At 39.3% G+C, this 15,591-nt stretch overlaps 1 protein-coding gene across 1 annotated transcript in view; it reads right to left on the minus strand.

The window, feature by feature from the left end:
* The window catches only part of LOC124612502 (WD repeat-containing protein 44), a 151,838-nt gene that overhangs the window by 13,130 nt on the left and 123,117 nt on the right, over positions 1–15,591 (minus strand). The window contains exon 6 of the mRNA XM_047140747.1: positions 12,616–12,879. Within this exon, the coding sequence (XP_046996703.1) occupies positions 12,616–12,879 (264 nt within the window). The remainder of the gene's footprint in view (positions 1–12,615; positions 12,880–15,591) is intronic.

A 15,591-nucleotide genomic window follows, 5' to 3' on the forward strand; every position in this document is an offset into this window, starting at 1 on the left:
GCTTGTAAAGCTATGAGTCCACAGGAAAGAGAAGAAATAGTCAAGAAAGTAATGGAAAAACAGGGGAAACAGAGAAAAAACAAACATGATAAGAAGTTTAAACCTACAAATTTTAAAATCAATAATCTGGTCCTGGTGAAAACACATGAAAAATCCAAGGCTACAAGTAATGGATTAAAGAAATTCTTTGACATCTATATTGGTCCATTCAAAATTCAGTCTACGTCACACCCAAATGCCTACAGGTTAGTGTAGCCAAAGACTGGAAGGTTATTTGGTCTATGTAACATAACTGAACTGAAACCCTATAAGCAAGTGTCAAACACGAAGAAAAAATATGATGATGTAAAAGCCCTCAGGAGGACACATCTTCGTGTCAAGTGCATGGTGAGCACTAGGTCTCTGAGATATGTAGCATTCTATTTTTCTTCTTTTCGTTTTCGTATGCTACATCTTTTACTCATGTATAAACCTGCAATGAAGTTATCTCTTACTGAAAATAACTATCCATCTCTGTAGTATAAGTTTTCTGTATGTAATACCATTATTGAGTGACATTATTTGAGAAATAATTTGAAAATGTAAACTGTGTACTGAATTTGACTTTCCTACAACAGAGATTGACCAATTATTGTAGTTATACCCTATAGAGCATGTATTTGATTTGTGGATGCTTCTTTGAGAATTGCCAGCATGGCCATGATTTTATGAATTTGCTAATGAGATGAACAAATGGACAATGGTAAAGTTGTACATGTGTTATTAAATGGACAAGTTGCACTGTGACAAAAGACATTTTGTGAAAAGCTTGTTATTACAAGATTGTGTGATGATGAGCAGTCTGTGAGTTAGTTTGATACGATAAAGAGTTGGATGAGATCTGAGGGGTCCAATATACTGTATAGTGGAATATAGTGAAATATTAATCAAAAAGAAAAGATACATATATAATTCATTTTTGGTTCACTGACTTTAATCTGTAAATAGCTAAATCTTTACAGTTTAGAGATGCTTAATTTTGTGTGGTTTTGTTTGAAAATATGCTAATAGTACAGGGTAATATGTGAATGCTTTTGATATATTCATACCTGATGTGACCTTAATTGTAACCTACACAAGTACCTTGAGTAATGAGTTCATCCCTGTTCCTACAGAGAGAACTGTATCCAAGATTCTTACCTGACCTGGAAGGGAAAATTAAAAAAACTGTGAAACTAATAGTAGACTGTGCTATTGTAGAGTTACTGCCAGAAAAAGAGGGGTTGCAGACACAAGACGGACAGCGCAAAAGGACTGATGATTATGAGCTGTCAATTCATTAAGATGTGCAATGTGAACCAGTCACTGGAGTGACAGCTAAGAAAAGAAAACTTTTTTGATTTTTTGGATTGCTTATACCTATTTAGCAGCCATTCATACAAGTAATACTTTTAAGAGTGGCTGGTGGGGGGGTTATAACGATACAGCCTACCCCAGGAGGACTCGTATGAAATGTCCGATACCACCTGTTTTTAATATATGCATCCTGATAGTTATCAGACAATTCAGTGCTTCCTAAGACCTTGTGTGTGTGATACATATAATTCTGTCCTATTTGATAAAAAACTTGACATTCACTGTGAAGGCGTGTTGAATGTTCTGGAAGGACGAGTGTTATCGTAATTATCGGTGGATTTCTGTCATTGATAAAATCATGTACATATACTAAATTAAGTAACTAATTAAGAAATTGAAGTAGTAAGTCCTCAGCAATAAATAACTGGAGACTGCAGAGATGTTAGCATGAAAAATCAATGCTTCTAATTAGCAAAATGATAATCTAAAAATCCAGTAACAGAAGACCACACTATCTTGAGAAACAGCTTAAAAGTTATTACCAAGCGATGTATTTTCATTTTTTTTTTTTTTAATGTCTTCCCTTGTAATTAATATTCTTTGTAATTACATTTCTAATTAACTCTCCAATTGTTTACGTCTCACAGTCTTCCAATTTGCAGAATTTGAGGCCTTATTTGTGCATTCTATGTATTTAATCAGATAAAGCATGAGCTCTGTACTACCATTACGTGTTAGTAACCAAATCCTAACTGTAATTAATTACGCAACTAAAATAATACAAGACATTGTTGTAATAAAGTTCAGAATGATTTTCTTATGGAAAACTAAAGATATTATCATAAAAGATTGCCATTGAACATTGTATTTTATACCTTATTCAGCTGTAACATCCGTTTCTTTACGTTTTGCAAATTTTAATTGTAACATCAAAATTGTACAAAGTTAATAATGCTTTATTTTGGAAGCTATTGTTAAAATTCTAATAATGGGATGCAGCAATGCTGTGACAAGTCAGTTTTTAAGCTACTTTTGGAAGTCAAAGAGTTCAGTGAAGTCTGTCCGTGTTTTGTTTACATGACGAGTGTGCAGTGCGGATGTCAATTAATGTCAATAAATTTTGTGAAGCATAAAAATTTCACATTCATTCATAAATGGACCAGGCAGAAGAAACTTAAATTAAGTAACATTCTACATGAATCATTACAATGCCCACAAAGAATTATGTGGACGCAATCACTAGCTTATCACCTCCTATAAGCAACAAAGAACAACAGTCATTCTCAGTAAAATAAATTATTATGCAAAGTTTATTCCAAAAGTACCCAGACTTTACACCGACTTAATCGATTGCATAAAAAAGGAGTTAAATTTATGCGATCAGATGTGGGCCAGAATATTTTCCTGCAACTTGAAAGAGCCTTAGGTGGGCTCTGTGTTTAGTGATGTTTAATCCCGGCAAATGTTTGATGCTGGCCACTGATGTGCTTGATTGTTGCACTGGTAGCATGCTGTCCCACAGGTGCACCAACCACATGGAAAAGCCCACTGTATTTCCATCTAAAATGTTAAATGTGGCACCGAGGAATTATTTGCAAACTGAGAAAGTGATGTTGGCTATTATATATGATGTTAGGAAGTTTGAAATGCACCTCTATGGGTTCCACCAGATTGTCAATCACAGCTCTCTGATTTTGTCGTCTGGTCATTTGAAACTTCCTGATAAGATAGCGCAGCAACTGCAATGGTGGGATGTTGTTCCTAAATAACCATACCTATGAGAACACTCAAACACTGACTCACTTTCCTGCTTGCCATATGGCCCAGATACGGAGTTTGACATGCATAAACTACTGTGTTTTACCTTAGACCCAAATCAGCAACATATCCTTGATTAATTCCTAATTATAGTGCATGAAATAGCAGAAGAAATGGGCCATGATCCACTACTCCACAGGATGTTGTCTTCTGTATGTCGGGATTGACCTGAGCACCTAAGGACACAGAGTCAGAATGGTGCACCAATTGTTCCTCATGGCACAGGCTTTAAATCACTTTTACATCACTGAGGATGTAATTTTGTTAGTGATGGGCAATTCTGAATGTCGGGTAGTATTTTCTCCAACACTCAACCCCCACATACTGAAGTTCCTCAACACTGCACACTGAGGAATGTGCGGAATGATGGCAATTGTGTGGCATCATGTTTATTAGCCTGTGTTGATGTCATCATAGCACACTGTACGGGTACAACAGATATGTTGGTTACTATTTTAGGGGTTTTATGGAACACCTGTACCCTTAGCAGTAAGCAGAATTGAGTAATCATTCATAAATGTTCAGCTAAATTTAAAGCAGCACTATTATTGTTAGTTAAGGTACTGAGATACTTCTGGGTTTCTTGGGATTGGATTTTTCTGTTTGAGGTGCTCCTAAGGCATCAAGTGGCAGTGAAAGACACCTTTTGATGAATTTCTATCATTGCAAGTAGCACGCTCAGAGTCTGCAGTGCTGTGAGTCGCACTGTGGAGCTCTTCCCTTGTGAAGTTCCATGATTGTTGTCTATACAGGTCTAACAATGTTGAATTAAGAAAAGAGAAGAGTCTGACAACTAAATCTGTCAGACAATGTGTTCTTGTGAAACAACTAAGTTGTTATCTGAATTGTGAACTGAGTTTATGACATACTCTGGCCAATAAACCCTATTATGTCCAGAGTACCTAGCCTGTTGTTCTTCGCAGTAATAGTAACTTTACAGGAAAACAGCTGAAAGGAGTAGAGCTTCCATCTGGTATAAGGTCAAAGCATACTTCAAGACAGCAGAAACCCTCACAACACATCGTTTGAGACTGCAACACTTGCTCTCACAATCAATCAGCTACAGTACAGCATTTCAACCCTTGGCTACACCCTGACCATCCCAAGAAAAGAGCGCATGTTGATTTCGTCAGACCATTCTAGTGTGCAAAGTTGTTGCTAGTCGACAATGCCCTTCTCTAATTTTCCACATGTGCACAGGTGGTTACTACTATCACAGAAGCTACTACCTATCCCTTGTCCATCATATTTGCAACAGAGGGGATACCTTCCACCCTGGCTTCTGACAATAGCCCTCAATTCACAGCATCTGCATTTCAGGATTTTTGTAAATGCAATGGCATTGGGCACCTGACCACCACTTCTTTCCATTTCACATCCAGTTCAGGAGCTAAGTGGATGGTCAGGACCTTCAAACACAGATGTGCAAAACAATGACAACAGCTGACTCTGGGGAAGCACTTGCCAACTTCTGTGCCACCTACCATTCCACCCCATAAATGAGTGCAGCCCAGCTGAAAACACACACTCTTCAGCCTGCAGCACCCAGCTCCATGGACCCACCGACTGTGCACACAGCTGTAGCAAAGCATGGACTCCCATGTCTGGGCTTGCACAGCTGCTCCAGGGCAGCAAATGTTTGAGGTTGTGGATGGCCAGCAGTGTTTAGTCAGGCACTGAAATCACCTCTGGCCACAGTAAGATGTAACATACCCTCCCCCCACCCCTTTCCCTCAACTGCCAGTTGAGAATGATCTACACAACCATGCAATGGATAAGCCTGCCCACTAATGCTACAACCTTTGCCCCCATGTTCGGTGTTGATAGGGGTTTGATAGTGACCAACAACAGGAGCCAATGGAGATGGAACTGCTTCCACCTCCCAGGAAAATTTCAGCTCTCACCAACACTAGTGATCCCCACACCACACTATCAATGGAGGTGGAATGTTTCCGTGGAGGTTGAATCATTGTCCTTAATCTCCTACAAGGCTGGCACCCATGCTCCTGCAGGCAGGACCAAGCTGTGCCCCAAAATCCATTGATTGGTAAATATTCCTCTATCTCTGCCAGCATCCAAAAATCCACCAGTTATGCTGATGACCTTCTGCAGAAGCCCTTGCAGGTGCTTCCAGCATCTTCCACCCCCCCCCCCCCCCCTCCCCGTCCCTCAATGAAGTGGCATGTTAGGCCATTTCTAGCCCTAAGTACCGATTACAGGGGGGAGGTGTTTAGTACCTGACAGTGATTTAGATTTCTCACCCAGCCTGAGTGTCAATAAAGAGAAGAGAACAGAGATACTCAGGCTACATACTCAAGCCCCAGCTGGCCCCTATGAGAGGTGCCACTGTGGCATGCATGTAACATGCAGCTGTCCAGTAACATGACACTTCCAGTAAATATGGTGGCCCAGCACTTGCCAGTCAGTCTCTTGCTAGTTTTCAAAGCCTGTAATTACATGCCATTGAACAGTAAAGTTTTGACCCTGCCTGTTTATCATTTAATTTGGACTGCTTCCTGGACCGTTGTATACACTTAAAATGAATTTGCTTTACTCTGGACTTGTTTTTGGTTAGCTGTTCACCTCGTGAACTCCACCGTCATCAAACTCAGGGACCAGATGATTGTTCCTCTGGGCTCTCCATTACAACCAATGCAAGTGATCATAAACAGTGTGCTAACTACACAGAGCAGGACAAAAAACCATGTGATTTCTGTGTAGCCTCTTTTTCAAGGATAAATACATCTTTGATGCACAGGCTGATCAACCAGAGGGGGCGGGGGTAGTTTTTGTGTATATATTTATGGCTGATATCAAATGCAAGAAACCAGATAACTGAGTGAGTGAGTGAAATGGGGAAGGACATGCCTTTTCTAAGACAAAAGGTCAAGGTCACATGACAGTTATTGGATGAACCAGCTTGGCACCCCAGTGTGTTCTCCTGGTTGTGTGTGCAAAAAGTAATATGCGGTTTCACAGTTATTGACACATGTTCAACAAATAGACTACCTCAAAATAAAATACAAGATGTTAATAAAAGAAATTAGCATGATGTTAGTTTAATCACATTGTGTTTTCAACAAAAAACATCCCTTCCCTTGCCATACACTCACAGTACTGATTGTGCAGGCTCTGGAATACCTTGGGAGCAGCTTAGACTGAAATGCTGCACAGAATTGTAACATGCTGTTGAATTTATTCAACATCCTTAAAATGCTCCCCTGCTCCCTGGAGGGCAGGTTTTTAGTTTTGGGAAGAGCATGACGTCTGGTGGGTTCAAATAGACGAATAAGGGGTGTGTGTGTGTGTGTGTGTGTGTGTGTGTGTGTGTGTGTGTGTGTGTTTTTGGATATCACAAGTGTGAGCAGTAAACCATGCCAGTAACTACTGATAAATTTTTCGATGTAAATTAGTCCCTCCAGTCAGATTTCTAGTTGTGACTGCAGGAGACACATGCAAAGCAAAGAAGAACAATAGCAGTTTTAGAATGGCCACTTGGATTGTTAGCAGCTGCAGTGTAACAAACAGAAAAACCTGTAATTTCAAATGGAAATCAAAATACTGGAAACCAACATCCTTGGCTTTACTACATGTTCTGAGTCTTCAAACTGGAGATTTCTGTTCTCAGTACACAAGCAACCAAAACAATAGTTAGGAAAACAAACAATCTGGGAAGAAAGTTCACAAGAGTCGACAGGAAATGTCAATTCTATTACAGGCAGTAAGACAGACCCACCAACACTGAACCTTGCCAAAATGGGATCTCTTGCATGCCTCAACATTACAGCCAGCCATAGGTCCAACCACAATGGTGGGGTAGCTGTGGAGGGATGAGAAGTACACGTGGTTTCTGAAGAGGGGCAGCAGCCTTTCAAGTAGTTTCAGACACAGACACATGATTTTCCAACATGGCCAAGCATACAACACAGTTATTGACACAGTTGTATGAGTGTATGAGATAATGACAATGACATCCTTTTGGGTAAAATATTATGGAGATAAAATAGCTCCCCATTTTGATTTCCAGAGGGGGTGGGGTGGGGGGGGGGGGGTGTACCGCCAAATAAAATGTTGGTATTAAAAAAAAAAAAAAACACAACTTGGTAATTTACAAGTCAAAGTGTGAATGTTAGCTCCTGTTACTGGGTAGGTAGGGTAGAGAATTTAAAAAGAGAAATGGATAGGTTGAAGATAGATACAGTGCAAATTAGTGAAATGTGATGGCAGTAAGAACAAAACTTCTGATCAGGTGAGCACAAGGTTGCAAATACAAAATCAAATAGTGGTAATGCAGGAGTAGGTCTAATCATCATCATCATCATCATCATCATCATCATCATCATCATCATCATCTTGGACAGTTTCCAGCCACTGGCTGGGTCTGTCGGGAACACTAGCCTCTCCATCGTGTTCTGTCTTTCCACCATTCCCCCTCTTCCACCTTCGTCCAGTTCTCTCCTCTTCTCGTCACACATTCCTTCACTCCCTTCACCCATCTATCTCTTGGTCTTCCTCTGGGCCTCTTCCCCTCCAGTTGCAGATCAAACATCCTCTTTGGAATTCTTCCCTCATCCATTCTCTTCATGTGTCTATACCACTCCAGTCTTGATTTTTCTATCCTGTCCTGTACTGGTTCCTCCTTTAGTCTTTCCCTCACATACACATTTCGCAATCTGTCTCGTCTTGTTACACTCAATCTGCTCCTCTGGAACTTCATTTCACTAGCCTGTATTCTACTTTTGTCGCTTTTGTGCATTACCCATGTCTCACTTCCGTATGCCAATATGGGGACAAAGTAGGTTCGGTATATAATTCCCTTGGATTTCTGTGGCACCTCCCTGCTCCAAATAAGCCCCCTAATGCATTTGTAGAACTGCCCTGCTTTTCTGCACCTTTCATTTATTTCCATTGCGTTTCCCCCCTTACTTTCAATCATGCTTCCCAGGTACTTGAAGTTCTCTACCACTTGTAGTTTTTCCCCTCCACAAGTTATATCCACATTTGGCCTATTCTTCTTCTTTGTTGTGACAATTATTTCACTTTTCTTTGCAGAGAAATGCATTCCATATTGTGCTGCCGTTGCCTCCCATACATCTAACTGCTCTTGCACCTCCTCCTCGCAATTTCCCCATAACATCAAGTCATCGGCAAAAAGCACCGCTTTCATTTTATGATCTCCAATTGCATCTGATACTTGCTGTAGGATTTCATCCATAACAATAATAAACAATAAAGGCGAAAGTGCACTTCCCTGTCGCAGCCCATTTTCCAGCTTGAACCATGCAGTACGTTCCCTCCCCACTTTCACACAACTCTCACTTCCCTCATACATTTTTCTAACTTTTCGTGTTCTCTCTTCATCTATCCCTTTTGCGTTCAGCACATCCCAGAGCTTGTCCCTACAGATACTGTCATACGCCTTCTCAATATCTAAAAAGGCCATGATTAAGTCCTTCCCGTACTCATAGTGCCTTTCCTGCAGTTGCCTTACCGCAAATATGAGGTCCGTTGTTGATCTTCCCGGTCTGAAACCATACTGCTCCTCTTGCAGTCTACTTTCAATACTGCTTATTCTCTTCTCCAGGATCTTTTCATAGATTTTTCCACAGTGGCATAGCAGGGTGATTCCTCTGTAGTTCTCACATCTCCTTTTATTGCCTTTCTTGAAGATCGGGACTATAATTCCTTTCTTCCAATCCTCAGGAATTCTGTTCTCCTTCCACACCACCCTCAGCACTCTGTATAGCCACTGGGTTCCTACTTCTCCTGCTGCTCGTATCACATCCAGTGTTACTTCGTCCCAACCTGGTGCCTTGCCCCCTTTCATCCTCTTTATGGCTTCTTCCACTTCATTCCAAGTTAGATCATCAATTTCCCCACTATTATAATCGTCTGCTGCCTTATGCTCTCCAGCGCTGTTAGTTACCCGCTTGGCGGCATTCAACAGATCTTCAAAGTACTCCTTCCAAATCTTTTTGAGCTCATGCATTTCCTCCACAACTCTTCCATTATTATCCATGATCCTCAGGCACTCGCTTCTGTCGTTCCTCTTATTTCTTACCATGGTGTTAAGTACTTTTTTGTTCCCTTCACTGTCCTCTTCTAACATTCTTGTCCATTTTTCCATCCACTTCTTCTTCTCCGCCCTTACTCTGGTCTGTGCCGCTTTCTTGCTTTCCTTATATTTTACCCTAGCTTCCTCTGTTCGGGTCTGGAACCATTCTCTGAAGGCTTTGTTCTTTCGAAGTACTGCCTCTTTACATATGTTGTTCCACCATGGGGTTTCCTTACTTCTCCTCTTTGTGCTAGTTCTTCCGCACACAGTCGCAGCTGCCTCAACTAGAGCCCTCTTAAAATCTCCCCATTCTTCTTCTACTGTTCTCTGATCTTCCTTTGGCAGCTTCTTCCTGATCAGTGTCTGGTACTGGGTCCTCCGTTCATCCTCTTTCAGCATCCATGTCTTCAACCTTTTCTCCTGTATATCTGTTGCCCTCCTATCTTTTTTCTCTCTCAGGGTGGCTACCAACAGCCGATGGTCACTGTCTAAGGCCTCAGATGGAATGACCTTAACATCTGTGAGGCTGCTCATCATCTGCCTATCCACTAGTACATAGTCTACTACTGAAGTTTGGGACCAGTCTCCACTGTACCAAGTTATTTTGAGGCTACTTCTCTTCTTGTACCAGGAATTCGCGATCGCCAGCCCATTCCTCTTGCAGAATTCCAGCAACAATTTTCCTTCTCTATTTCGGTTCCCCCAGCCCTCTGGTCCCATTATCTCCTCGAATCCTTTCCTGTCTGTGCCAACATGTGCATTGAGGTCCCCTATCATAATCTGGTTACCTCCATTTAGCTGCTTTTGCATGTCATCTTCAAATTCCTCCTCCTCCTTTTTTGTACACCCCACCTGTGGGGCATATGCTTGGATGATTTCAATGCTTTTTCCTTTCACTCGTACTCTGGCTTTTATCATTTGATCATTGATACCTTCCACCTCCTCCTGCAGACCCTCTCTGACCACTATTGCCACTCCATTTCTTCCCCTCTCATTCCCTATCCAGTACAGTTTACATCCTTTACTTAGTGGTTTTTCACCAACTCCTCTCCACCTAGTCTCAGCAAGTCCCAAGATGTCCAATTTCTTCCTTTCCATCATTTCTACAATTTCTTCTAACTTCCCAGTTAGAGTCCTTACGTTTAAGGTGCCCAGTCGTAAACCATCTCGTAATCCTTTTCCATTGCTTGGTTGGTTTCCTTTAAATCCGATCCGAGGCATGTTCCCTTTTTAATAGGTCTAATACTGAATAAAAAAAATAGAAATGTGTATAAGTGACTATGAACAGCACAGTAAATGAACAATCATAGACAAGGCAGATCCAAAGCAACACCTATTACAGTAGTTCAAGTTTCTATGCCTATTAGCTATGAAGATTATAAAAAGTACTGAAGAATGTATGAGATAAAATAAATTATTCGGATAGTTAAAACGAGATGAAAGTTTGTGATATGGGAATGAAATTTAACTGTAGGAAATGGAAGAGAAGGAAAAATAGCAGAACAACATGACATGTGACCTGGGCGAGTTATCAAGATTTTCAAAGGGAGCATTAGGCAATTATTGACTACAACAGGGGAAATGAAACAATGGGATATTAATGTAGAGCAATGAGAGATGAAATAGTGAAGGCACCAGTGAATCAAATTGGCAAAAAGACAAGGCCCAGTAGAAATCCTTGGAGAACACATGAGATATTGATTTAACTGATGAAATGATAACATATACAAATGCAACAAATAAAGCTGGTGAAAGGCAATACAGACATCTAGGGAACGAGATTGACAGGAAGTGGAAACGTCTAAGCAGGAATGGCTAGATGACAAATGCAAGGCTGTAGAAGCCTGAATGACTATGTGAAAGATAGATGCCCTAGATGGAAAATTTAAAGGAAAGATAAGTAACGTGTATGAAAAAATAGGAGCTCAGATGGCAATCCAATATTAAGTAAGAAGGGAAAGCCGAAAGGAGGAAGGTGGAAGGGATATACAAAAAAGGGCTATACAATGGAAATAAATTCTAATATATTATCATAGAAAGGGAAGAAGTAGTATGGGATGGGGCATGTGACACAGTGAGTTCATCTTTATGAAACAGGATACATAAAGTTTTGCTAGTATGTTCAATCGATACAATACATAGATATTCCACATATTTCAATTTGGGCCAATTACAGCTCTTACTCTGTGTTAATGATCTATCTGTCATTCTATGTGAATCAACAGGCAGAATTATTCCTTTTCTGCAGATGGAACAAGTTTTATTGTCAAGCTGACCAAAGCAGGTTTCATAAGGAAAATAGTAAACATTGTTTGTACTACAACAGTTATTAACTGGTACCGCACAAATGCACTCACTTTAAACTTTGAAAAAACTACAGCTTATTCAGTTTGTTAGTGTCAAAAATACCCAGCCTTCTATTTATGCAGGTTATCCACAAAAACAAAGAACACCATAGAAAGTTGTAAGTTCTTGGATTGCATACACTGGAAATAGTGCAGTACACTTGCTAAAACATTTGGGTTCAGCTAATTTTGCCCTAACAATAACTGCCAACTTTGGGGACCTAGAAATCAGTAAGTTATCAGTTTTCGTGTCTTGTCATACACTGATTCACTAATGTATAATTCTCCCCCCCCCCCCCCCCCCCTCCCCCCACAAACACACAATCCTGGCACTGCAGAGTCATTAGTTTTCTTTACTCTTTCCATGGTTTGTACTCTAGTTAGGACTTTCCAACTTCATACTTAGTATGAAGCTTTTGCGTTTGATGTATAAACAGAGGCCTCTACACATGTTACAGCAATCAAATTCGAACTTTGGTCTAAATGTGTGTTGCATCTATCTCACAAAACACTGATTACATTTTGAAGTAGGTACTTACATGTTAAATGCAAGTGACATTCTTCACTGCAAATTAAAAACATTAAACAAATGAACATAATACCATGAGCCGCCTAATTTTCAAGTTTTAAAGGATATCTGATCTGCGAAATAACATTGATCGTAAGAAAAACAAGCATCGAGCAAATACTGCTTGACTGCATTAATATTATATAATGGCCATAAAATAAGTATTTACATGAAGAAGAAAGGGGAAGAAAATACAACAGAGGCATTCAGTGTTGGTCCCAATGCTGAGAATAAATATATTTACTGTTCTGTTCAGATGCCAAATTTGAGGAAATGTTTATTGTAAATTAAGGAATGTTGATAAATAATCCAACTATCCCTCAGAGTAACAGCCACAGTTTTCAACAAGATACAACAAGTATAAAATAACAATTATTGTAAATATAATCGCATGTAATCTGTGCCTAACGGATATGAAAACGATTTCCAATTTATACCCATCATTATAGTGTGAACTCCTATTTGAACTGCTCTTGCAAATTGATGGTGCTTACCAGATCTGAAAGCTGCTTTCCAGAATCGGTGCGAGTGCGCACAATCATATTCAGCTGTGACATTACTCCACGTTCATCACCCGCAGATCTACGCCGTTCACGAGATCCTCGTGGAGTTGCAACATGGCTGGCTTGACGAGATCCAAGAGATCCAGCTGGACTTGGACACGATAGTGTACGTGTGCCAGTTAATTCTGCCTTCAGCTTCTCCAGTCGCTCTTTTTCTTCCTGTGATGGGCCCTCTGCCTTTGCTCGTTCCTCATCCTATTATAAGAGAAAAAAAACAACAACATCTGTTTTAAATGACAATTTCAAAAGAATCTCCGACATTAAAATAAATTTACATGTTTAAAATGGCATGCTATCATATTTTGTTCAACTATGTGTTTGCACGAAAGATGTACTTATCCCAGAAAAAAATAATAAATAATAAGAATTGCCTGCAATGTCAGTTCGAGAACTTTGTGTGGAGTATTGTTTAAGCATCTCAGAATATATGCCCTCACAATACATATTTCATCATGAAATCGTGGTAAATAATAAAGACTCATTCAAAAGGAACTTTAGCATGAACTTAGCGAATGCACTGCAGTAAAACTGCATTTCAATAACATTTCCTTACCAATCGCATGGAAGGTGCTTACTATTCTGTATGTTTCACTATCATTGCCAAACTAATTTCATTATGTACAAAAATCCTGAAAGTAATTTACAATCTTCTGCTGTACTGAGTGATTTAAAAGCATAACACAAACACCCCCTTTTTCAGGACTCCATAGCTCTGTCTCAGGTGATCATATACAAAGCAAGAAAATAAAGAAATAAAAAATTACAACAGAAAAAGAGAAATGTAAAGCTTATATCAAGGGCACTAAAAAAAAAGAGGAGATAACACTGATAAAGCTGTCTAAAGATTTGAGGAAGAAGGAATTTGGTGGTGTTAAGTTTTGGGCTGGCAGTGACACCAAGGATAAATAAATGTAACATAACAATATGCATATAAATAGGTGTAAAAAATTCGCTTCTGTCCAATTATGCTATTGGTGACAAATCCCTGGGAACAGTAACCACTGTAAAATACCTAGGAGTAATAATCCTGAGTGACAAAGAGGAATGACTACCTAAAAAATTGTAAGAAAGGCAGGTTCCCAGCTGAGATTCACACAATGAATCTTAAGAAACATAATCCATTCGTGAAAGAAGTTACTTACAAAACAATCGTTGGACTGATTCTTGAGTTTTGCTCATCAGTCTGGGGCTCTTACCAGTTTGGATCAATCAAAGGGACAGATGAGATCCATTGAAGACAGGCATGTATAGTCACAGGATCATTTAGTCAGCCTGAGAATACTAAACAAAATCCCCATGGAAAATGCTACGAGACGGAACAGTCTGCATTTCAAAGGTTTTCTATTGGAAGTCTGAGAGTGTACATTCTGGGAAGAGTCAGGAAACATATTTTGTCAAATCACCACAACAAGAAAATCTGAGAAACGTGAGGTAATAATGACATTTACCTACAGTCACACTTCTCGTGCCCCATTCACGAATGGAACAAAGAAGGGAAAAACAGATGGTACCAGTTACACACCATAAAGTTGCCTACAGCCTATAGATGGAGATGTCCTATTTACAGTAATGTAACTGGAGACAAACACTAATTTGGATTTGGCAGAAAATTAGCCTCCACCTTTGTAGTGGAACTACTCCAGCATTTGCCTTAAGTCTGTGGGTTTCAGCTGCTAAACTTGGCAGAGCTGGACAGAGAAACCCAACTAGTTGATGTAACTCATTTATTTGTATCACAAACACACTACAAGCAAGTATAGCACAAGACGTTATCTTTGTGAATTTCTAGACGAATGTATCTTCTGAAGCCATCTCTCAAAATATGAGTTTGAAATGTACTCGGCACTTTGGGTTTGAACTGATCTTAGAATTTATTTAGATGATTCACATTACTCATTTATTTTGTGAATATTATCCAAACAAGAAAATCTGATGAGATTTTAAGAAAAAATGGAATATATACAAGTATAATAAGGATAGGGAGGTGCTTATTTGGAATAGTATTACATATGTCATGTTCCCTTGGCATTAATAATGGTGTACATAAAGTCACCAATGTGTTACAAAACCTTCACTGAAGAAAAAGATGGGGAAGGCTGAGGTCTGCAAGAGGATGGAAAGAGGAGGAAGATACAAAAATTTGAGGTTTACTTATGAAAGGAGGATGGGAGATATCATTAAGAAAACGCGTATGACAGGAACAAGAAATTGTGTTTTCTGTAGATTCTTTTCATTATTCAAGCTTATTGAAATGTTTGTAAGAAACACTTTTAAATAACAATGAGGGGTGATGTGACCAGCAATCCAGTGTTTTAAAGTATTCATGAGAAGTAGAACACCTTTGAGTACAAATGTCTTAAATTAATTCCATTAGTGGTTTCAATCATTATGATGATCAGCAGATTGATCTAAAAAAGAAAGGAAGTGCATGTTTATGAGTGGCTTTATGAGATTTACAACAGTAAAAGTAGCGGCTGACAAATAACATACCTGCACTTTATACTTAGTAGGAGCAAATAAAAGTTTTAGCTGTAACTGACTTTGTCACAAGATATAAAAATTTGATATAGCTCTGATGAACACTCATGTGACATTCCCATCCATAGCTATGAGGAGACAGGTATGTTATTTATCAGACAGCTCTTAGGTTATGTAAATCAGCACTACTACTTATATACTTATACTGCTGTAATTTATTATAATACTCTTACCCATAAATATGTACATCTATTTTTTAAGATCAAACTGATGATGACTGAAATTGATAATTGAATTAAATAAAAAAACTGAGATCAATTATTGTTTTAGTTTCTATGCGTACTTAAACATGTCACCCCTCATCATCATCATCATCATCATCATCATCATCATCATCTAAAAGTGTTTTCTCTAACGGATGGGTATATC

Source organism: Schistocerca americana, chromosome 1 (genome assembly GCF_021461395.2).
Source record: "Schistocerca americana isolate TAMUIC-IGC-003095 chromosome 1, iqSchAmer2.1, whole genome shotgun sequence".
NCBI lineage: Eukaryota > Metazoa > Arthropoda > Insecta > Orthoptera > Acrididae > Schistocerca > Schistocerca americana.